The sequence below is a fragment of the Talpa occidentalis genome, unplaced genomic scaffold, assembly GCF_014898055.3.
Source record: "Talpa occidentalis isolate TD23 unplaced genomic scaffold, MPIMG_talOcc4v2.1 talOcc4.10, whole genome shotgun sequence".
In the NCBI taxonomy this organism is placed as follows: domain Eukaryota; kingdom Metazoa; phylum Chordata; class Mammalia; order Eulipotyphla; family Talpidae; genus Talpa; species Talpa occidentalis.
Window position 1 is genome coordinate 52,681,686 of NW_023600993.1, and position 24,881 is coordinate 52,706,566.

Here is a 24,881-nt window from a genome sequence, read left to right on the forward strand (position 1 = left end):
TGCATGTCCAGGCTGAGATGGACCCCCATCGACTTGACGTCTTCTACTGTTAGTTTTTGACACTGGGCAGGGTGTGATAATATTGCATAACAAATCAAACTTCGGTACAGAATCTGCACATTTGAAATTAACACTTTAGCATCTGCTGAACTCAGTCCTCTTTACCTCCCATAACAAGTTCATTCTGAAATCTAATTTACATTCAAACAGATTAATGCCACCAAGCAGGTCTAAACTGATGTTTAAATTTAGTTCTACCACCACTTTCAGCCAAGTTGTTCAGTGGCACCAGCTTTTTGGTCATTTTGCAAACAAAGTGACTCAGGCTGGTTAAAAGAACAGAGCACACAGCCCTGCAACTTGGTTACACCAATGAGAGCCTTTCACAGTCATATTGTCAGTCTATTACGGCATCTGGGGGTGGGGTGCTAGGTTTCCTTGTGCTGATCAAATGCGGTGGCATTTATTAAGAATAATGGTAGCTGCAAAAAAAAAACGGGGGGGAGGGAGTAGGAAAATCTGAAACAACCCCCTTCCCACCTCCAATACTGCTTCGTGGAATGAATCGGCATTGTTTCTAGAGTCTCTGTTTTTTTTTTTTTTTTTCTGTCATTCATTCTCTTTCTGGCAGGACTTCACGTCTGTGTGAGAGGACCTTCATGTGTAGACTGCAGCATTTGGGACCTTTTTGAAAAAGACCAAAACGGAATGTTTTCTGACTTTAGAGAAAACGTGGTGATGTCTGAAGGAAAATGGAATGAGTGACAGAAAACTACAAACGAGAAATGACATTCAGCTTTGTATAATAAAAACACCTATTAACATTCATGACAAGGTACAGAAAACTTGAAGCCTCCACGAGGCCACGAGCCCCAATGGAGGCCTGAGGTCAGAACTTAAAAATGGTATAGTAGAGGCAAAAAAACAAAAGCAATACATTAAAAAGTTTGGGATAATTATTTTTAACCCCTCCCCCCAATACACACACAAAGGCCTTCCCCATCCCAACTGGAAGCAAAAAAAAAAAAAAAAAAAAAAAATGGAGTAAAGGCAGTGATAATCAACATGCAGTACTGTGCAAATAGGTCGTCCATTGGAATCCTTGAATTCTGGGCAGAGGCTTGGTCTGCAGCTTAGGTGCACATGCTCAGTTGGGTGTCCTCAGTGTCCAACGCTGGCAGGACTGCAGTTCAAAGTCTGCTGCTAAAAGTGAATCAGTTTAGCAAATTTACAACACTGATGTTGACTGTTAAGAGAGGAAAATCCCAAGTACCAAACAAGTCCATCCAATGCACAGAGTACAAATTCCTTTTTTCAACAAAAAGTAGAAAAATCAAAAATACTCCCAAATGGGATTCTTGATGGCACTAAGAGTTAACACATTTCAGAGTTGTCAAAATGTAGTGAAAATCCTCCAGACTGTACAACAAATGGAGAACAATTTCACTGCTAATTTTTGACGTGTTTAGCTTTGTTTTTTTTTTTTTCCCCCAATCTTCGTTCTTGGGGTCAGCCCACCCAGATATTCACTCCATGTCCTCGTTTACTGGTTCGTCTTCATAATCTCTGTCGTGGTCAAAATCTGGACTGTGGTTGGCTGTTGTCACTAAGGAGAGTGGCCCTTCAGCTTCCTCTGGATCCAGGGGCTCTTCTTTGACGTGTACAGGATGCCTGGAAGAAAATGAGCGAAGGTTCACTGAGGTCCATTCCCAATCCAAAGCAACTCTGGAGTTCTGGGCAACAGAGAAGGCACATTCAACTACAGTGGACAACACTGCAGCCACTCGCCACATCTGGCTACTAAAGTGAAAATTAATTAGATGTTAATACAATGCAAAAATGCAGTTGCTCAGTTGCATGGACCACATTTCAAGTGTTCAAGGGCGACATGTGCCTGGTGCACAGGCCGACATGTGCCTGGTGGCTGCTGTGTTGAACAGAAGAGAGAGACAGACAGACAGAGAAGGTGCTTTGGCTAGTGCTCCTCTAGAATGACTGCTCTCTGGACAGAGTGGCCTCTCCTCCTCAGTGCTGTTTCTCACACTTTGATGTGCATTTGAATCGCCCAGGGATCTTGTTAAAATGCAGCACGTGACTCAGCAGGTCCCAGGAGTAGCCTGAGACCCTGCGTCTCTTATAAGCTCACGGGAGAAGTTGCTGGTTCAAGGAACACACTTTGAGTACCAGATAACAGCCCCAGTCATGGCATTCAAGGTGGATGAATACAAAACTTCAAATAATTACGTGAAATAAAAATCTGTAATACAATGGTGGTTTATGGGGACCAGTGAGTGCGGGAGGCAGGGCTAATCATGGCTTGCTGTGTGTTCTGCTTTGCTAGTTAACATGCAGAACCTGTGAAAGAACTCTCCAGAGACCGACCCCAAGCGAGGTTCTATCATTAATCAACTTCAAGCAAACACAGCAAAGAGACACCATGATACATGCTTGAAACTCCAAATTAATGCATATTTTTACAAACTGTCAATAAGGCAAGAAAAGCCCTGGCAGGAAACACAAACGGAGAGGAAAAGGCTCGCTCAACACAACAATATGATAAGAAAGCAGAGCCCAATCAGAATAATAACGCTGTCAGCTGTAAACAAGGCAAAACATGAGACCCGGCTGGTAGCAGCCACCGGGACGTGGCCGCGATGAGATCTGCCAACTTTCTCATTATGGACCAGCTCCTGGTTCACCCAAGGGGGACCACGGGGGATCACACAAAACCACTCAGATAACAATTGAGAAATGTTGTTCGTAAATCATATTTACAACCGATCCTTTGCAAATACAAATTACTTTCCGTTGCAGGGCTTTTGATATGTAAAAGAACCATTCAAGTTAAAAGGGTCCCATCGCTGGGACAGGCTGCAGAAGGCAGGATTTTTTAATTGACATTATCAAGTATTAGTAATAAGAGGTGGTACTGGGGATGGCTGGCTTCCTAAATAATTGATGTTATATGCAGGCCCCAAAGGCCACTTGAACCATTTAAAAACAAACAGAGGAGTGCTTTGGACTGCCCTTGACAACTTGAACCTTCAGAAAACCAATTGACTCTAAAATTAGCGCAGCATAGAGAATTTTGGGGCGGGGTGGTAGATGTCTGGATAAATAGCCTTTAAAAAATCGGGTCCACTCTTACAAAAACTACTTGCAAAACGAGATACAGTGGTGTTGCTCCACCTATGTGTTGTTTTTTAATGGACCTATTTGTGTTTCCACAGTAAGTCTCAGGACTGGCTACAAAACGCACAAAGTCTAATACATAGGAAAAATGTGGTTCAAAAATTAGTAAGAATTTCAAGACGGAAATAGCAGAGCATTAAAACAAGTAAGGGTCCCCATAAGCAGGGATCCCGAAAACCACCACAGTCACATGTCCTTGAGGTCGGCCCCATGAGGTCAGGACCCCCGATATTTATATGGGAAAAATTAGGTGCATTGAATATTACTTAAAAAAAAAAATCACTCATAAACCTTAATTAAGGACAATTTTGTGTGTGTGCTTATCCCCTCCCACTGGGGATATATTTTTACATATTGCAAATGCAGGAATACTATTACTTATTTTGCTAGCTTTACAGTTATGAGTTTTATGGCTATATGAGATTCCATTGTGTTGACATGTTAGTCTGGTAATAATGTACATTTTGTGACTGTCTCCCCCGTCCCCCACACTCTGCTCTTTGTATAATGCAGTGACCATTTATCTTTCTACTTCTGTTGATTTACCTTCTCAGGATAAATTTCTAAGAATGAAATTGTTGGAGCAAAGGCCAAAACATCTTTATGGTTCTTGTGATTCATTGCGATATTAATTTGCAAAGGGGCTATATAAATTTAGACTAAGCCTCATCAGCACCAAGCACTACTTTTAAAAACATTTGTTCCTTAGCAGGTGTAAGGTAAGCTGAGGTGAAATTGTATCTCTTGGATTACAGACAATGGTAACCATTTCTCATATTTCAGTTTCCTATTTTTTCTATTAAGAACTGTTACTTCATAAATTACCTCTCATCTCCACTGATCACATGACTCTGGTAATGTTAATTGGCCAGGAATGTGTCTGTGTTTTAGTTAGCCATGTAGTGAGGTTCAAATATAGTTTCCCTGACCAACATTTTCCTACTCTCATTTTTTTAAACTATTAGATTTGTTAATATTTTCAGGCTTATAAACCTGAATTTGATGATATGAGATTATGGGCAAAAGGGGGAGGAGAGACCTAGAAGAAATGAACAGTTTTAATGAAGTCCTTGCTTTATCATTTTTGACTCTGATAAATGTTTTTCTGTGAAAAAAATCAGATGTATGTAAAGACACAATTTACACTAAAGACTATTTTGCTCCCCCTCCTCTGAAATTTCCAGCTGAATATAAGTAAGATTATTTACCATCCCAAAGACACCGGTTCTGACCCTTTTGTACACCCTGGCACAATCCCAGTACAAAATGCAGAGTGGGTTATCGAGAAATGTCACTGAGAAAGAGATCTACTGTGTAAAAACCTGACCACACAACTAGGTGAGATATTAAGACTTCTTAAAATGCCAACTTTTCAGGATGTTTCTTGATACCAGCAGATCCCCCTGAGTGTGGCAAATGTGGTAGCACAGGCACACAGTGCTTCTGAGAATAAAAGAGAATGGATTTCCAGACAAGATACATTTCAAGTATGATGCAAACTATTTCAGATACGAAGCCTCACGTACACCCACTGTGTCTCCCAGAAAGGGGCTCTGCGATGCACCTTCCTCCCCATTCAGATTGCTGTCCCCCGCTCCACCTCTCTCCAACTCCTACTCCTAGAAGAGCTACCATTGGAAAACTGGGCAAAACCACACATTTCCCTTTTTTTTTTACATCTGAGTAATTCCTTTGTTTAGCCACTCTGGGAACACAAGAGTTTTAAAATAAAGCTGACTGGTGTTTAAAGGCATTGTGTTCTGAGGGTGTGTGCACAGCATGGAGTATTTTGCTTTGTAGCTCCTTTAGCTCCAATCAGGATAGAAGTGTAAAGCCCCCAAGTCGTAATTATGCAGCTATTTTCTAGTGTCTCAAAAGAGAAAAGAAATGCAGTAGTATCTGAGTGCCACAGAAAGGGTATGAATAGTGAGTTGGTTTCAACACTAGATATTACTTGGGCTGCCATACTAACAAGGTCCTTTAAGCCTTGTTGAAAGTTTATGGCTTGATTTATTCCAACAGTCTCGAACAGTTAAAAAACAATTTGCATCATAGCAGGGTAATGCATATTAGACAAGAACGAAAACTATGTCATTACAGAATTCACTTAATGGAAATACGGGGTCAAAAAGAGTAGCAGTCTATGACACTGATGGCAGGATAAGGAATCTGCTGTTGACATATAATTATATTTAGCAAACAATGTAAACCTGTGAGATCTGAGCCACAAATGGTGTACATTTTGATGTCTTTATGCAGACGGCTGTAAAGTATGGTTTCTGGTAATACTGGGGTTAATTCAAAGTGGTCAACAAATTAACGGTATAGTAACTTTATCTTCTACCACAAAATTAGCATTACTCTAAACTGTTGCATGATGTCTTCTCCCAAATATTTTAAGGGGTTGTCTGTGCACAATATAAGGAATGTATATCGAATAAACTTGAAATCTGTATAGATTATAAGAAAAAGAATCACTGTCATTCAATAGCTTCAGCCATTTTTATTCTAACGGGTATTTCTTTAAGTGGCTTATATCTCAATGTACACTTGTTCTGCACTTTAATATCACAGTAAATTCTACTATCATGGCAGTGACTTAAAGATGAATATGAGGTGTGATAGCAGAGTCAGAAAGACATGTGATAGCAAAGTGAGAAACACTAGGATGTTTTAGAAGGCATGAGATACGGCACTGTAAGTATAAGAAGTAAACATATTCTTAAGGTGCCGTGGACTAAATGCCGAGGGGCTGTTTAAGTGAAAAACAATTATTTCCAAAAATAAATAAATAAATAAATAAGATTACTTCCATCATTAAAGATTCTTTTCAAAGCACTTTGGCCCTGATATTCAAATGCTGAATAATCAAATTTCAGATTCCCAGGAACGCACCAATTATCCTGGCAGATAGTATTTTCATGATGGTCATTAGATGCCAAATCATTCTGTTCCTAATTGCTATAGGTCATATTTTCCATTGCTATCATTCAAATTATCTTAAAAAAAAAAAAAGATGTTGATCAGTAATTCAGAAAGACTGTGTAGACAAGAGGTCCATTCTAGGAGCTGACAGTATTAGAAATATCCAGTTAAAGCAGGAAGTTGCTTCCCAGACACTTGCTAAAAAGGAGAGGCGCTCATTCTACCCCTAGTAAATCAAATCATTGGGGATGATATGGTTTCTTTGCACTGTTTTAAACTTTTCTGGGAGAGAGGGAGTTGTTACAGTCACAGTTCCCTCCCATGTCCTAGCCACCCCCAGGGGCATCACAGCTTCGCACTGGTCTTTCTGTGGTTTCTTGGTCTGGGTGCCATTCACATTCAGCGTGGACAACCATCGCCCATCACTTCATTCAGTTATATGTGTGCTCATTACACTGCTGTCTGCTGCTATAATGCTCCTATTAATTTTCCTTTTGATATTTTAAGAGCAATCTATAAATCATGCTGCCTTTCATTTGTGCCATCATTAATGCTTGGTAATAACACCCCGGCATCTTGTTCGAGGTTAAGCTTATCAAACAACCGAGTAAACAAGGATTCTTTTTCTCCCCTGCTAGGTTCACCAGGCCCAAAAGTTGAACAAAGCACAAAATTTTACGCAGAGATGCATACTAATTTTAGGAGAAGAGAGTAATGTGGCTTAAATAATGGCCCAAGATGACAGCAGAGAAAAGAAAGGAAAAGTGTCAGCCATTTTAGTGCTGTGTGCACTTGGGAGGGGCTGCATAAAGTTGATGGCTTTTATGGAAAAGTCAGTAAAAGATCCTTTTATGTGCTAACATTGCTAAGCATTTCCAGAAGCACAAACTTCCACTTGGGTTCTAAAAATTCAGAGCGTACAAATAAGGTATAAAGTGCTCCCAGAGAAATGACTGTATGCACCTCACCCAGGAGAGCAAAATCTGCAAGCAAAGCTCTGGGCAGTGGACAGTACTCACACAGCTTGCATGGGCGATCTGCCTGGACTGCTGTCACTCTCATTGCTGTTGGTATGCTCCATTGTCCCGTTGAGCTCTTCCCGTATCACGCTGGCTAAGTTGCCCAGAGTGGGATTTCCCATGGAAGCGGTAGTGTATAGAGGTATACTATTCTCAGCCATCGAAGCCTGCCATCAACCAAGAGAAAATTTATTAAGACACAAGGTATGCATACACAGGGAAACTATTAATGATGGTGTATACAGTCATCTTCCACTTAAGTTAACCATACCATGGTTGGCAAACTCAAGTTTCTAATAGGTACAGAAGGATTTTCTTTCAAAGTAAAACTGGTGACACATATTCCAAGTTTGGTTTTGAAAAGCTAGGTGGGCGGGCTGGAGAGATGTAAGGGGGGGCTGGGAGGAGTTCCCTGGGGAGGAAGAACCAGTTCAACCCTGCTGGGTAGAGTCACATGGCTTAGACAAAGCTATCTAATATGAGGTTTATGTCTGATGCCTTTTTTCAAGACGGACTGAATATTTCCAGATCACAGGGAAATATAATGGGATTTTCATTTTTTTTATCCACTTTGATGACTCCAGTATTGGATATTGAAGATTTGATCAGATTATTCTGGCCGCACAGCTGAAACTTATGAGAACTTCCATAAACATTTACCTCTTAGATCCTATAGAAAAGGAAGAGATTATAGAATTGGAATCAATTTTCATCTCCCTCTCCCCATCATTTCCTTTTTAATGATTTTTTAATCTGTTTAGTGTAGTCTGAGATAACTGAATGAAGGTAACACCACCCAAACTTTCAGACTCAGAACAATCACTTGGAATTTTAGGACTAAGGAAAAAAGTCTCTGGCAACAGGAAGCTCTAAATCATATTTCTTTGGGGGTACCTTCCATATTGTCACCTTCCATATTGAAGGTGACAAAGTCACTCCAAATGAGTGTCAGCACAAAAAGTGTGGAAATGGAAAAAAAAAACTCCTAAACCCTATAACGGGATACGATTCACATCCTATCTCACTGCCTTTAAATAAAATAACCACCCAGTTGGAAATGCAGACAACCGTCAATTATATCACTAAGGTGTCCATATTGTTTCATCTGGGTAGCAATTATGACCCAGCAAAAATTTTTATTTTATTAAAGAGAACAGACTTGCAAAAACTGGCATCTCTAATTAGACCAAGATTTATCAGAAATGTCCTCTTGCAGACTATACCAGGCCTGATTTTCCATCCTAATGAGGAAAAGGTAAAATCACAAGACAAGCTGGCATGGTGACTTCAATCGGCCAGTCAAACAAGAGTCCAAACATTCTGGAAATCCTGGCTCTCACAGAAAAGTAAAAGCCAAAAATGAAGAGAGAAAGGGTACAAAGCAGGGCTGCGGAGAATCTATATATTACGCAATCTCCATCTCACACTACGAATTCTAAAGACAGAAATGACTTCTCGATATAAGCCTAGCCATGAAGCCCCATCCACACCTAATCCAGCATTGGCTAAGGAGCTATTTCAAAGCTGGGCCCTCTGCAAGCCCACAGCTTTTCTTTCCCTCCACTTCTGAATTTATAGAACTGCCTCCTTTAAGGAGTGGGGCGGGGGAAGAGGAAAATCCTGTTTTATTTCCAAATGTGGCAAACTCATTTTGATGAGCAGCAAATCTGAACATTCCTGACTTTCCTACAGTGTGTCAAATAATTTGCATCAAGTACTTTTTTGTCAACGGATGTCTTGTAATTTCAATAAAGCATTTTTCTCTTTTTTTTTTTGGCAGAGCAAAATGCAAGGATAGTTGCCAGATATTTTCTCCCTAGTCTGCAGCTGGACAAGCATCTTAACTGCTATTATTTGAGACAAAACAGTGGTCATGCCTTTCATAGTCATGGCAGTGTCATGGGACCATCATCCAAGTCTCTTTTAACTAGAAATGCAAGAATGGCTCGCTCAAGACTATTTTGCTATTACACAGTCACAATGTGGAAAAAGTGGGCCATCGCTGGCTTGGTATTTTAGCAGGTCCTCAAGTCAAAAACTGATCAGACAAAAATGAAGTGTGTGTGAGAATATGTTCTTTGATTGAGTTGGTCACCCAAGAGACAGGGTAACCTTCTTGGGATGATCTGATCTTCTTGGCTTTCAAAATGATCTAGGTCATTTCTGATGGAGATTGCATCATGGACTGAGGCCACAGTGGTGGGACAGGCATCCAACAGGCAAGTCCTTATATTGAATCTTGGTTCTCATACAAGAAAGAGCCAAGTGAAGAAAACCAGCCTTGTCCCTTTATAAAATGATCAAGTGGGCAACAAAGAGAACCCGGTGCCTGACACACAATTATTTGGTGAGTGATCAAAGCCAACTACCCACTATTTGAAAAATATTCACTAACTATCCATACCTCACAAAGCAGTTCTTTTCTGTAGCTCATGTACACATAAGAGCGTTGGTGGGTTTCAGTTTTTATAATGGACTTAATTGTATAAATGGTCCTGTGCACAGTATGTGTTTTATATCTCACTGGTACCTCTGCCAAAAAATGAAGGTACTTAAGTAATGATGCCGTAGTCCAGGAGTACTATCACGCTGGAACATTAAATGCTCTGAGAGCCGAGGGAAAAGGCAGTCTATAAATACGAAGCTTTACGGTTACCCTTAGTTACTTCACTTTTTCAGAGCATAATGTAATCTGTCCCAAGTCCAATGTTTTATTTCTGTAGTAGATTCTGCTGTCCTATTTTATAAATTGTATATCATGCATTATGTTGCTTTAGTAATCTTTTAAAGATGTTGTTCCACTATTATTTTTACTTGTCTTAAAAAAATGGAAATGGGCAATAAAGGAAAAGGAAGGCCTGCTGGTAGAATCTTTATTTAATTTGTACAGAAAAAAGTTGTCTTTGAGACTGTCTACTGGCCAACTCATAGAAGAAAGGGCAAAGATTCACTCCTCAAATCATGGATTTATATCAACTTATTCAGCCTCACCTCACTGTGGAAATAAACTTTTCTTGAAAACTGTGGTAGAGTTTTGGGCTAACACTAAAAACAAGAAAGGGTGCAACAGATGCAAAAAAAAAAAGGTTTTAGAGCTGAAACATGAACAGTTCTGTAATGACAAAGCATCCTAATTGAAATTAGTCACATAGTTAAGAGAATCCTGAGGATGGAGGAACACTGCTTTTTTTTTTTTTTTGCCTTTCCGCCTCATGAATGTAAAATGTGCTTGTCATCTTAATACTGTTCCAGATAGAGAGGCTTTTAAATTCACACTTCACAAGACTCCAGGGAAAATAAGTTACTAATGAATGGTATTTACAGTGGTGGCATCTAAGCGTGCTTTCATTTGCTTTTCTAAAGTTACTGGGTAAACTACAAATAATTAAAAGCAATGTGGAAAGGAGTTCTTCCTATTAAATTTGGTTCAGGCTAAAAATAAATAAATATAATTACTGAAAAGATGAGTTCAGTGAATTTGTCTCTGAACTGAAACTATATACAAGGTGAACCATTCATTCTTGGGAGCTATTAGCCTCTACTGAGCGCTCAGGGAAAATAATGCTGTAGGGTGTAGAGTAGGTGCTCAATAAATATTTGTGGACTGAGCAGTGAGAGCCAGGGCTCCCATAATTACCTCCTCCTTACCCCATGCTGTTTTAGTAATGTCGCTCATTTTGCAAGTTTTCACAGTGATCCCTTAAGGAGCCTTTGAAAGACTTTATTCCATTTGCACCCTTCTCTTACAAAATTTTAGTGTCTGCTCACATACGATGGCCTTTTGGAGGGGAATAAAACATTGTAGTATCTAACAACCAATTTTCAGGTGCTGTAGCCCCCATCACAGCAAACACAGGCTATAGGGGTCTGTAATAACATGGGATTATAAATATTAGACCAACTGATCTATAAAAATAAATATATATGTAATATCAGTTAGGAGTCAACATTTCATTGACCTGTCATTGAGAATAATCTAGAAAGAGTCGTCTTCAAACAGGGCCACAGGCACAAGGACACTGCCTACCTATGAACTCTTGAGGGGGTCTGGGAACAATCCAGGGACTTTAGTGAAGCAGTACTGCAGAATTTTTTTCCGCTTATAAGATGACTTTACTGTCTGGTAACTAAGAAATGCAATAAATAAAATGCTTGCTCAATACAAGGGCTGCCCTGGTAACTCCTATCTGGGCAGTAATCTCACGCCTGCTCAATTCTGGTGTCTCCATTCCCCAGTAACGTTGGTTACCTAATGAGTGCTGGGTCTGTCAGTAGAGGAAACAAACATTCGGTGTGCTTATTATGTAATTTTGAGCAATCTGCTGGAAAGCTAAACCGTCTCCTTAAACACCTTCACATTTTAAACAAAAACAGTTTACTTTTATAAAGCGAGCCAAACCCGGATCACCCCCGGACAAAAGAAAATGTGCTAAAACAGACTTTAAAAAGAAGAAGAAATAAAAAGCTCTGCTTTCTCTTTAAACCCATGAACAATAGAAGGTCATGTGATACAGTGGCCTATCATCCCGCACATTAATAGCTGTGCTAGAGTAATTACACTTGTGGTATTTTTGCCTCAAGTGAAATTCTGAAATAAGAGGATGGAAATTATGATACTGCTGATAAATATTAATAAGTGAACTTTTAATTTTTTTGCCACAATATTCAAAATGCTAAGCATCCTGCTAATGCTGAAGCAGCCCGATGTGTTTGCCTCCAGGGAGTACGATGCTTTGTGCACTTAAGAAAAAAGTTTAACGGAATTAAAATTTAATATCTAATTAGAGCGAGGCTAATATATTTTGAAATGAGTGGGGGAGACATGTGCCTCTGCTGCATATTCGGGATGGCCGTTCATCTTACCTGTAAAGCTGCATTGAGAGGTGTGCAGTAGGCGTGGCTGCTCTGCATGTTTTTAATAAGGGAAGGGTTACTGCATAAGAAAAAGATAAAAAGTCAAAGTTAAACACAATCAACCCCCGAGTTCCTAACTAAGTTTTGTTTTAAGCTTGCTGATATCCTTCCTACTCAGAAATTTACCCCAGTAACAAAATCAAAGGAAAGTTAGGTTTTATCCAGATTCCCTGGCTTTCCTGGACAGGTCTGTGTGATAAACTCTGGGTAGAACAGACTCTGTTATTCCGTGAAAATGGGTGTAAAAACCTGGCTTAAGTAATAACACTTAAGGGTTGGGGCACTCCCTCCATGGATTTACTTTGGTATCTTAAAATGCTGACAAATTTTCAGCTCTTTGCCAGCAGGGAGTCAGAATACCGAGGTGCTGGACAGTGCTTTCCTGGGATATGCTGGAGGAATCTGGGTGTTTCAGCATCTCCATGGTCTGAACTCTAAAGTAATGGCTAGAGGAACAGCAGGATGGCTCCCTGGAAGATCTCCAAGGCCAAAAGAAGGCAGAAATGTGTATCAGGGGAGTGAGGTGGGAGGTTGGACTGGCTTCATTCTCGAATAGCCAAATCTGGAAGGGTATGAGAATATGGAGTGCTGTCCATTAACTGAACAAACGAAGAGAAGATGCTGTTTTCAGAAAATCTCTAAGTCTAATAAAAATACTAAATAGTCAAATAGGAGATGCTGAGGGGAAGGAGTGGCTTCTAGTAGGAAATCACCTATATATTTATCAGGGGGCCATGAAATTAGGAAGTATATGTGCTGCTATCATTTTTTTTTCCCCTATGCTGGGAGTATTTTAATCATTCATGTCACTACATTTATATTATTACACTGGATGACAAATAAGAAATTTACCCTGTTAAATACACACTTTAAATAAAAGCTTCCTTTTACTTGGAGGAATTATGGGTCACATTAAAGTACGTAGTTATAGGGTCCCAGTAAGCTGCTGAATCAAAATACAACCAATATTTGCATTAAAGACTTCAAAAAAGCATTATTCAAGGCACTGGTGTTCCAAAGAGAAACGAGAGAAATACATGTATAAATCACACAATTTAGTTCTGTTGCAGAAAGCCGTGGCACTGCTACTTGGTGAAATGCAAAACTACATGGGATGAGTCAACCATGCAAAGCCAAAGCAACAGCAGAAAAAAAAAACAAAAGCAAGTAAAGGCTCTTACTGTGCGACAAGCTCGTCAAAGTTTTCATCGGGGCAGTATTTGCGAGGACGGCCTCGTTGAATATGGCGGCCACGTTTAAACTCTTCATCATCAACTGTCCAAAAGGACCCAAACTCATCCTCTACTCTGATAAAGCACTTATGCAGTGAGAGGTTGGTGCGAATGGCACCCTGGGATAGGAGCAGCAGCAAAGGAGATGAAGTGGCAACAAAAGGAGACGGGGTTGGGGGCAGAACAGACATCCAATACAGGGAACAGGAAAAAGAAAATAAAATGCAATAAGCATAAGCAAATGGTTTGTGAGGGTTAATATGCATTGCCACCTAAAAGCTACTAGCATGTGATGCAACAAAGACCGGCAAGCAGGGCGGGGGGACTGGTGGGTATACAAAACAGGAGGGATGAAATGCTTTTTTGCTTCCCTTAACTGCGACAACGTGAAACCAGTTCTTTGGTCTAACACCATCTAGCAGCCAAAAGCCTCTACGTTATACTTGTTAGCACAATCCAAGCTAGGCTAAGAAGTTCAAACATGGTGGACATACCCACTGATCTTTTGTGGCCTTCGTTTTTGGAATTCTACTTCATCCACTGTCCATACTGCCCCTTTAACGTTTTCTACTCGCACAAAACACTTGTGAAGACTAAGATTATGACGCACTGCATTCTGCAGCAAGTATAAAAGAGAAAACATTTACATTTTCTATAAGAAAAGACTCCAAAAACAGCAGTAAATTCAGCCTAACAGTCCCCATTGTAAAACCATACCCCAAAACTGGAGCTACCGCCCCCGTGGATAATCTTCTTGTGGTTAAGGATCCCTTTTCCAGAAGCAAAATTTTAAAAACCAAATTGTAAGTTAACTGTATTTCGACATTTGAATCTAGTCCTCTGGTTATCGCTAACCAGGAGAAATATATTCTTATATGCACAGAAGCCCAAAATAGGTTTCACAGTAAAAATGGGAAAATATTGTCAGTATGATTTCAAAATAAGGAAACATGTAAAGCAGAAAACTGTCCCTTCGAAACCCATTTGTCGTCCATAACGCAGGGTAGTTTTTTAATAACCATAAAAGAGGAAGACTCAATTCATCTTGTTAACTACAGTTTTGCTCTTTTTCTTTTTGTTCTTCAATTAAGAAAAATTCTATATTGGAAAAATCCATCGAGAGTATCACCTGCTATAGCTGATCAGTATCTATGACCAGGCTATGTCTTTTCTTACCTTTCCAAAAACATATAAAAGTTACATTTGCTATGGGCAAGTAACCTTAATTAACTGAGAAAATGACAAAGGAACACATGACTAGCACTTTCAATGGCAAAAAGGATGATATTCCCGCAGCTGATGGATTCTATAGACACATGTTTCTCATGATTAAAAAATCACTTCTGGTCATCCCTAAGCTGAGACCCTTGACATCTATAACCTACCTAAAAAAGGAGGATCTCAACACAAGTGTGAAGAAGTTTCAACAGCCCATCTTTCCTTTGAGTTTCAGAAAATCTACAACCCTAACTGGGTATAATAGGAAGCCCTGCTGGGTGAACTGACTGATCTCAAAATGGGGCCAATGGGTATTGCAAAGAGACCCATGTCATTTACTCAAAAATTTCTTCTTATAGGGAATAAAAGTAGGGGGCTCTCTGGTGCATGAGGATCTGATGCATGTATCACACCTCATGTACCCTGTGGGTACACAATTCCAATCATTCTGCTATTGTTCAAACATTTCTGCACCCCTCTCCTCCCACCACTTACAATAATTCTCTCTAAATTATCCTTCAAGGGGGGCAGTTATCTTGATACTTCAAGGGGTGTTTCAAATTTTGGATCATCACAATTGGTGACTCTGTAAGGAATCAAGCTGGATAATTATTTTTCTTTTCTGATACAGAATATTGAAAAGATAGGGAGACACTGTTTATTACATGGCATGATGAACTGCCCACAAGGAGAATTCACGGGACAAATTCTCAAGGAATTCTGATCAATGTCAGCACAATTGGGCATAGGTGCAGGACAAGCAGGTGACTATGAAAGGAACCCCTGATCTGGTTTGATGGGTTTGCATAAATATCAAATAAAACAAAAATCTCTAAAAACCATATGGGATGTTATAATTATACTTGGTAGCATAAATTTCTTAGCATATAAAATGGAGTCTAGTCTTTGTATTCCATGAAGTCACAGTATAAGGATGCTAAGGGTCTGCTGCTATCTCCTAGAGCAGCACTGAAGAGGTTGAAATAAAGAAATAAATCAAAATAACCTTAAAAAAAGAGAAAGCATGTGTATAGGAGCTATAACTGGGAAAGAATTCAACATTTCTTCTCATCCTAATCATTGTCTGATGTTTTAAAATAAGTATCAAAATGTACAGAATAGCAAAGATCTAAAGAAGCCACATCTGAAGAATGAATCGTTATAGCTCTGTCTGAACTAAATAGCCTGCAAGTAAAGATGTAAAGTCCAAACTTCAGTTTTGTTTTCAAGGACTATACATTTAACACAGACCAACTAGAAATCAAGTGTTCCCCCAAAAGATAAGTAAATTATTTTCAGTCACAACTTCAATTGGGCATTTCATCTTTTGTCTAAAATCAGAGTTCAAGCAAAGACATGTCTTTCTGAGTCATTAAGTACTTCTTCTAGGATTATTTATATTAGTGGTATTTTCCCCCACAGATTGCAAAAAATGTAAAAAGTTAAACCTTAAAGACATAAGCTTAAATAATATATTCTCAACTGATAACAATTTTTAAATTTGATGATTATCTATTTAATAAGAGGCAACTTGAAGAAAATATCTGCTCCATGTTATACTTCCTAAATGTTGAAAAGAATTCATAGTTAAAGAATTTTTTATTCATAGTTAAAGTATTTTATCTCCCAAGGTAGGCTGAGAAAGAGAGGGTAAGTTTTGAAAGTTGGTGTTCCCTTTAATACCCAGGTGTCTTAATGGAAATAAAAAAGATAATCTGGGTTACATGATATTGATGGTTCTGCAAAGTTGATAAATTAATTCTAGGTTATATTCATTTTTTTAAATTTTTTAAAAATTTTTTTGTTAAGGTAACATGAGTTTGTTTTCTTTGCATATTATAATAAATCCCTATTGTATTTATAATATGAGGTGAAAAAAATATCCTAAAATATTTAAATTTCTAAATGTTTTCAAATTTAGGGATATAAGATAGTAAAAGTACAAAAAAAATTGGGTCTGCCCTCTTTCATAGCAAAATATTAGACACTCAGAAACTGAAGGTAAGAAAATCCAAAAATTTATGGACTCTTTTAAGAACCAAATGCTGAAATGAGAATGACTTATGTCTTGTGACTCCATGCCTTATTAGGGATACACAACATGGAGTTGTAAAATTTGACCTGTTTCATAGCAAATGGTGTTACAGTGAAGTTACATAACTAAAATCTACTTTCCTTCCCCAGAAGAACTATGAGTTTCTGCCATACAATCTCTTGACATAAAAACCCAAGATTTAATAATACATTGTGTTTTCCTCTAATAAATCCCATATACAGTGCTGGTATTATACAGTTTTCTACACTATTTATCTAACCAGTGAATGTTATGTCAAATTTGTCTGGTGATTTCTCTAGATTCTTAATGGTTAAAAAAGAAATTATCTGTCTATGTGTCTCTGCAAATATTGGAGTTGGCTACACAACTAAAGGCAGGAGGTTTTGTGTCAGTCAGACCTCCACATTCCCTCCATGGAGAGGACTTGACAAGTTGGTCCACCCAAATGTAATGGGAGTCTTCTGCCATGGAAGGATTTTCTCAGTCAAATACTACTACAGAGACACGCTAGTGTAATGAGACAATATAAATGTAACTTACAACAAATGCATTTTATCCACAACAAACTCTCTTCTCTAAAGGCAAAGAGTTAAGACTAAATGGGCCTGAGAGAACACGTACCTTCCACGTGGCTGCATTGCGTCGGAAGTAAGCAAACATTCGTGTGAACCAGTTATAGATTTCATTTAGTGTTAGCTGCTTTTCTGGAGATTCAAGAATGGCCTATAAAGCAAAAGTAACAGAAGATAATTTATGGCCAAATCTGCAGAATCATCATTATACAGTTTCTTGAAAAATATAAAATAACCGTGATTGGGAGCTAAATCGTAAGAAAGGTTACAAAATAATCTAAGATTAATGGTTGTATTTAATAGTTCAATAGCAAAATTCAAAATGGAATTATCTAATTGTTTTGAGTTTTTATTTCTGTTTCCGTACAGAAATATTAATTTATTAGTCATTCATAAAGCAGAATCAAAGAGAAATGCAAAACATTTCACTAGCTGATTAAAGCTCAGTAATTATTTAGAGCTCAGATTAATTCTAGGGATCAGAGATTACTGTAGCTTGTGATAATTGACTTGCCATCTTTAAACAGGCTCATTTTCACTGTTGTGTGAAATGAATTTCCTAATAATCACATCGTATTGTAATACTTAATCAAAAGCAATTATGTTATATATTGCAGTTTTAAAAAACCTTATAGAAAAGGTTTTAGCATGCTTGCATACTAAACGGTTTTAAATCTACTTCATCAATATAATATATCCATGTACACGTACACCTTTTGATATAATTTCACATACTGTGTTATTTACTCACCTGCCTAATTAAAGATGCATATGTAAATGGTGGTCTAACTTCTGCGTTCTTATAAAATTCTTGGTTCTGCGCAATATCTGCTAAATAAGAATCATTGTCCTATTAATGATCAATTTTAAAAAAGAGACTCGTCAACAAGTATTGCATATTACAATTCTACAGGAAGCAAAAATGGAGCATCTACCTGAAGAAATGGGCACGTTGTATTTGTCTGAGTACCGCCTGCGGATGGGTCCCACCGTGTGCATGCTGCTGGTGGTGATGACGGAGGGGCCTTGGGTGACGGGAGTGATGGGGGCTGTCGGGGTCGTTGGAGTATGAGGTAAGCTCTGTGGAGAAGCCTCGGATGCGGACTTGGAGAGTGTGACACTTGATACCAGATTCAGCTGTGAGAAAAGGACCATTCTTAGAAGGCCTTCAGAAAAACATAGCAACCCAGAAAACATCTACAACCCAAGAAGAATGATACTGAGGATGCATGGCTAGTTTTGTTGCCTTAAGCAGATGTTTATTAATCAACTGAAACATGAAATTACTTCCTATATAAAAACAATACACTTCGAAGTTAGTACAGAACATCTCTTGCAATGTTCACTTCCTTCTGTTGGAACGGAGTGGATACAGAAAGTAAAAGGAGTTACCTAGCCTAGTGAGCTTGCGAAATCCTGAGTCAAAACATTTCTTTAAATCACAACTTTACACTCCTTTCAATAGCCTACCATGATTTGCAAACCTCAAAGCCAGAGATGGTGTTCTTGTAGAGAGTGCCAGTGAACAGCAATGATTTTGGCAATACGCAGTGGTATAGACAGATCTGAGTTCCCCAACAGAACTTTCTGTATCATGCTAGTATAAGCGAGGAACTGTTAATTTTTCTATTAAAATTAAACTTGCATTTAAATAGCCATAGTTAGACGACAACATGAGGATAGTCCATAATAAAAATTCATGGATGGGAACTGCTGCTTTAACTCATGCTAAAGAGGATGACACTGACCCAGTAAGCCATCCCTTGGTAGAGATTTATCTTTGGAAGTTTTATGTGTAATCTTCATTAAACTCTATCAACTATAGGCCTGGAAGTTGTTAATTTAAAAGGAATACTGTATGAGAGATCTGGAACTGTAAACTTTTTGATTTTTTTTCCTTCATGTTTCAAATTTTCAGGAATGATATATTGAGTCATGGAATGAATATCTGAAGTAGGAGAGGCGAACAAGAATGAGCATTGTTTTGATACCTTCTCCCCTAGCCTATCTTCCTAGTTTCACCTTGAAGTGCTTTTCTTATTAATACCGGTAAAACAGGCACTGGTACTGTAATACCGGTAAAACAGCACCTTGAAGTGCTTTTCTTATTAATGGTGGTAAAACAGGCTCCCTTTCCCCAAGTTTGTTGTTATAAAAATGTTAAGTCTGGTGATGCTAACAAACTTGGTCTTTTTCAGCGTATCTACAACATTTTATATAGAATGGCTACCGTAGATACATACAAGCACCCCAAATCCACAAAACTTCAGCAGAGTAGACTGCTAAAACCAAATTTCAAAGTGCTGAACAAAATAAGTCTATTTTACCACTGCTGCTGTCATAAGTACAAGACATTATTTGAGGAAGATATTAAAAGTGAGATTCCTCTGAGATCATAATCAAAGAACATATTAAAAGGGAGTTACAATCTGTTGAAAAGACTCAACCTTATTCACACACCAAGAGAAACTTCTCCATCTAATATGTTTAGGGTAGTTCCATAAAAAAAGCAATACATGTGAAGAATAAAAAGATCACATATCATTGGGGAAATGTAATGGAAATATGTAAATGATACTGGAAACTCAAAGTTGGGCTGGACGCTTGCAGTTGTGTTTTTTTCTTATTTTTGGCTTGGAATGTTGACTCAGCAAAACAACCCACAACCCCAATGCCTGAGAAGAGCAAGCTATGGAGATGGCTCTGCCCAGACAAATCCCCTGGCAAGCTGGGAAGATGCTGTGTGCTGCTTTTTTATTAGTTCTGGAAAGCACTTCATCACTCATTTGGTAACTAAATGTTAGGAGCTCATAGTAGCTGCCATGTGATGGAGCAGAGCTCAGAACCAAGGGGGAAGACTAGGGCAGATCTTTTTTGACTTGGGCCTTTATCACAGACCAAGTACAGAGACGGTGTGTATGAGCATCAGCCCAGGCAAAGAGTCAAGGAAATTGATGCGTGAGAGGTTAAAGCTCATAAATATACAGCTTTTAAAATTCAGATGCTGCTAAGCCTAAGAATATCAGAACACCATGGAAAGTCATGGATAACATTTGTAAAACTCATGTTGCAAACCATCTGCCACTGTTTGGTTTAATTGAATTCTTAGACCATCACTAACACTTAAGACATTATTTCCCATTATTTTACAAATAAGCAAACTGAGGCCCATGAAACCTGGGCCTGAAGTCAAACAAATATTGTATGACTATAAGCCTTTTCATAATCATCTTCTTATGCTCAGTTAAAAGGCAAAATAAACAGTAACTAAAACCAGTTTCACTTTTCTGTATGCTCAATTTTGGAAAACATTCAGTGACTAAGCTTTTATCTCTGCTATAAATGACAGTCAGTACATATTATCAAGTAAATACAAGGCATTCTTGAAATGACCAAAACAAGAATAAAAAACACAGTTGCTGCCCTTGAAGAGCTTACCATCAAATCCAGACATTGGTCAAAGGAAAACATGTACACTAATCACCAAATAATTTTGAGAACTGACTCCAGTATTTCACCTTTCTATCCAGTTTACGAACATTACCCTAAACATTGTGGTTTTCTTTAAAAAAAAAAAAAAGTAATGAAAATTATATCTAAACTATAAATCTAAACTATAATAGAAATCTAAAATAGAAATCTAAATTATAATACAAATACAGCACAATCTTCTTAAGAAATATGCACGCTTCTTTCCAGTTTTGTGAGGAAGATCAAGAATTCACCAAGTTAGAGTTTAATTACCAAAAGTGAAAACTTTAGGTAAACAGCAAGGGCAAGCCCATCATGTAGGTGTTCACCAACTAGAAGAATAGATAAGTCACATGGTATAATGTCACAAAATGTGAAAAAACTGATTCTTGTAGATTTTACACATGTGTTAACAATTGGACTGTTTCTACCAAAAAAGCCACAGTGAAAAATAAAATTCCTCCAGGTTAGCATGAGCCATGAAGAAAGAGATACAGAATTTTATGGAAGCTTTTGAACATCGGTAGCAAGTGGAAATAAACACTAAGCCAGGAGAGAGCAGAGAGGGGGCTTTACCAGGCTTGACAAATGACACTGTGATTCACACCCACTGCTGGGTTGTCTCTAATAAGCCACAGAGGAAGCAGCCAATCTCAGCTAATTACCAGATAAAAATGTATTGTAAGGACTCTAATTAGGAAACGCGAATGGAGGTGATCTAATGATTAAATGCAGCATTCGAGTGACCCCACCATCAATGTGCAGTGGTGCAAGATGTCAGTGGAATATTTTGTAGAAACAGTAATTTTATTTCGAGGAGGGGAGGCAGTAATATTTGTAATGATGGCTATGAGGTAAACTAATTAAAAGACAGTTCCTAGAGGAAGAGGGTGTCTGAGAGCAGCTGTGGCCATTCCAAAACCAAGTGCCAAGTCTCAATAGAGAACTGCAGTCAAGTGGAAAATTTCTGCCTGACCTCTGCCCTTGCTATTAATTTGCAGAAAAACTAATGACACATATACATATTCCCACAAAATTGTTCTAATTGCTAATTTGCCAAAGGAGCCCAGATTCCAAATTAAACATGACTGTAGCCTGTGAGGGAAAGAAGAACAAAAAGCTGTAAACTCCAAACAGGGTGCTTTGCCTCGAGAAATCATTTGAAGGCTGAACCAACAAGTTAATGAAATGTCAACCTTGTCAACTGCTATAGAAGTTTCTTAACTTTTAAACTTTTGTTTCATGATCACATGCTTGTCTTGAGGAACAACCATGTTGGGTGGAGGGTGGTCATGAGGGAGACAGAAGATGGAGCATGAAGGAGCCTAAACAGGCTGTGTTCAAACCAAACCTTCTTTTCTAATGAAGGTCTCTGAAAAAACAGGAACCCCTCCTCCAAAAAAAAAAAAAAATAATAATTACAGACTTAGAACAGAAGAACATATCGGGAACGGTGTAGATTTTGCTGTAATCTTGAAATAGTCATTTTAATTGTAAACTATTAAATCTTTAACGCACTCATCAATTAGAAATGAAAGCATATGTTTCTTGTTTCTGATTGTAATTAAGTTTTAAATGATAATTTCTTTCCTGGGCATGGAGCAGGAAGGGATTGGACTGGGAGGGTTTCTTTTCCTATTCTCCTTATTGTGTTCATTTTCTATTTAAAAAGAAGTTGCTATGTTTAGAAAAGCTAGTTACTCTGATATTTTCTACATGGCAAGTTTCTATCATGTGATGATTTTGACAAAGATAATCGCTTTGAAACTCTGGCCAAAAGTTACATTCTTATGTCACTGAAAATTGCTGTAGGGTTTTATTTTTTTCATGTGTGTTCTCAACCATCCCTCTTTCTCCCCAATGCAGCTCTAGGACTATTCTGGAAATCTTACCCCATCCAAACTATTGGAAGTGTATCAGCTACCTAACATTCTGGTTAGTCCTTTTAAAAGATTAATCTTTACTTTTTAAACAGTAACCTCCTCTCTCTCTTGAAGATGATGAGTCACTCACATTTTTAAAAAATAAACAAACCGCTGACGTAAAGCCCAGACAGAAACAGACTTGTCGTAAGTATTCCCATAAGAACTCATTTTTATTTTTGTTTGTGCTCTTGCCTCACATGAAAACAGATTCTGAGAACAAAAGACAAACCTGAAACCAAAACACCAAGGGACACAGCTGCTTAGTAGGGACTTTCAGGCTCACAGAACTCGTTTTTCTGCTGTTGGTTTTACTGGCCTGAGCGGGCTCAAATCCTGCTTTAACTGCCCGGCGTTTCTAGACATGAATCACTCGCCTTTGGAGACGAGCTGGCTCTTCTGAGGCTGAAGGGACGTTAGGAGACCATGGGGAGGCTAGGGAGGCCTTTTCAATCTCCTCTTCCTCTCCTAGCCTGGGCCCTGCTACTGGATTAGAGCCTGGTGCTGGTCGGGGCCAACGACCAGGAGGGTGGTAAGGCTGACAGTGACATGGAAAACAAACCAGAAAAACTGGCCTTGAGTTGAGGAGGGGGACTTTGTGAGTAAGCCTGTGTGTGTTGTGCCTGAGATCTCTTTTTATGGCTGCATGATATTATTTCTGAGTCTAAAGCAAGGCCGCAGCCGCCTGAAGGATCATTCATTTCTTTCAGAGTTAAAAGACCCCTTTTTCAGAGGGAAGCACTTTGTTTTTATAGTAGCTGAAAACTATTTCATAACAGTCCTAATTGCTATGGTTGGAGTAAAAAGAATGCGTAAAAAGGAAAATCTAATACTGTAGTTCACTTCAAATATCCCAGTTCCTGTAAGTGTTTTATAACATTTTCATAAAGAAGGATATATACTACCTACACTATAATTACTTGCCCACCAAATCTGAAGGAATGTGGTTTCTCCAGGATCAGTTGTCTCCGGCGGCGTGTAAGAATCCCCTAAAGCAAAACGTACCTCTCATGTACCGGGTATTATAAAATATGATTTGCAGTAGTCTCCTGATATGATAGTGAAAAGTTAACAAAAAAAAAAATCCTTAGCAACTTAATAAAGTCATAACAAGACACACTTCTTTTTGTTGTTGTTATTGTTTTGTCCTCCGAGTTACAACCTCCCTCCAAGGAACTATCTCAGCGAATTCTCCATGGAGCAAGTATGTAGACAATAAGCCCAAGCAACACAATTTGGTGTTTACTTTGAGAATGTTACTGTGTCTGAAACAAAAGACTATCAATCACTCTCATTAGGACAGTTTACCACTGTTTGATTGTTTTGCTTTTATTTCTCTTAATGTGGAAAAGAGAAGAATCCTTGAAAACTGCAAATATGGAGACTCTGGCCATTCTACCTATATGTCAAGAAAGGGTTTCCCAATGTATGCAGCCAACTGTTGAAATATGCAGTCAGTTGGGTAAACTTTTACATCTCCTCTTCCACAGGGGGCCCAGCCTTAGTAAAATTAAAAGCTATTTAGTAATAAAATAAAATAAAATAAAATAAAATAGGATAGTTTACCTTAGCTGACGCTGACTGTTCTTCCCTTCCTCCACACTGATCCTCATTACACACCTTTTTCTCCCAATGCTTTCCTCAAACACAGACCTATACATGTCCTTTTAGCCCAAGGAAAGCTTCATGGAGGATGCTGACTTCTTTCCACTTCTCCCTATTCATCTTTTAGCTTCCATTTAGACACGGCCTTCTCTCACCCGGTTTTCTCAGCCCCACCATTCTAGGTTACTTGTTTTACTCATCCATAACCTGATTCATTCAGTGAGTAAGTGAGTGAGTGAGTGAGTGAGAGTGTGTATATTTTAACGCTTCAGTTTGTCCAGCAAGCCTCCAAACAACCTCAGTGGCAGGAAAGGTTCTGTCTTGTTTTACTACTCTCTGTTTTTATGTGGCATGCTCAGTAAATATTTGTTGAGGCAACAGATTCTGAATGCAAGAATTCCTTTTATAAGTACAACCTGCAGTTTGCATCTTGTTTTGTATAATTCTTAGTGTTAGGTATAATTTTTTTCAGTTTGGAAGATTTTACAGCAAGTAGGAGGAGACGCTACTGAGGTGTGGAAGGAATAGGAAAACGGAAACTTATATTCCAGTTCATCTAGAGCCTTTCCAGTGTGGACTGGCTTCAGAGCTGCCACTAGAAACTCAGGGACTGTCCTGAGAGGAGCATGTTCTCGAACTATATTAATCTGAAGACGAGTTCACAACAGAATCCAGAAAACGTGTCTCTGAGCTGATGTAAGAACAACCCACGAAGGTTTTTGGCAGTTACTCTGATGCAGAGAAATGGGGACTGG

The 24,881-nt window shown here is 38.6% G+C and overlaps 1 protein-coding gene across 4 annotated transcripts in view; it reads right to left on the minus strand.

Moving 5' to 3' along the window:
* Window positions 1-1,490: 1,490 nt before the first annotated feature.
* The window catches only part of FOXP1 (forkhead box P1), a 167,594-nt gene continuing 144,203 nt past the window's right edge, over window positions 1,491-24,881 (minus strand). For 3 of the 4 annotated variants that reach the window (XM_037492664.2, XM_037492649.2, XM_037492641.2), the window contains 7 exons: window positions 18,064-18,265; window positions 17,880-17,959; window positions 17,178-17,279; window positions 13,777-13,898; window positions 12,000-12,069; window positions 7,137-7,303; window positions 1,491-1,671 (listed from right to left, as the gene is read on the minus strand). In XM_037492664.2, the coding sequence (XP_037348561.1) occupies window positions 1,527-1,671; window positions 7,137-7,303; window positions 12,000-12,069; window positions 13,777-13,898; window positions 17,178-17,279; window positions 17,880-17,959; window positions 18,064-18,265 (888 nt within the window). In that variant the 3' untranslated portion in view covers window positions 1,491-1,526. The remainder of the gene's footprint in view (window positions 1,672-7,136; window positions 7,304-11,999; window positions 12,070-13,776; window positions 13,899-17,177; window positions 17,280-17,879; window positions 17,960-18,063; window positions 18,266-24,881) is intronic. The other variant, XM_037492656.2, reaches the window with a different exon arrangement.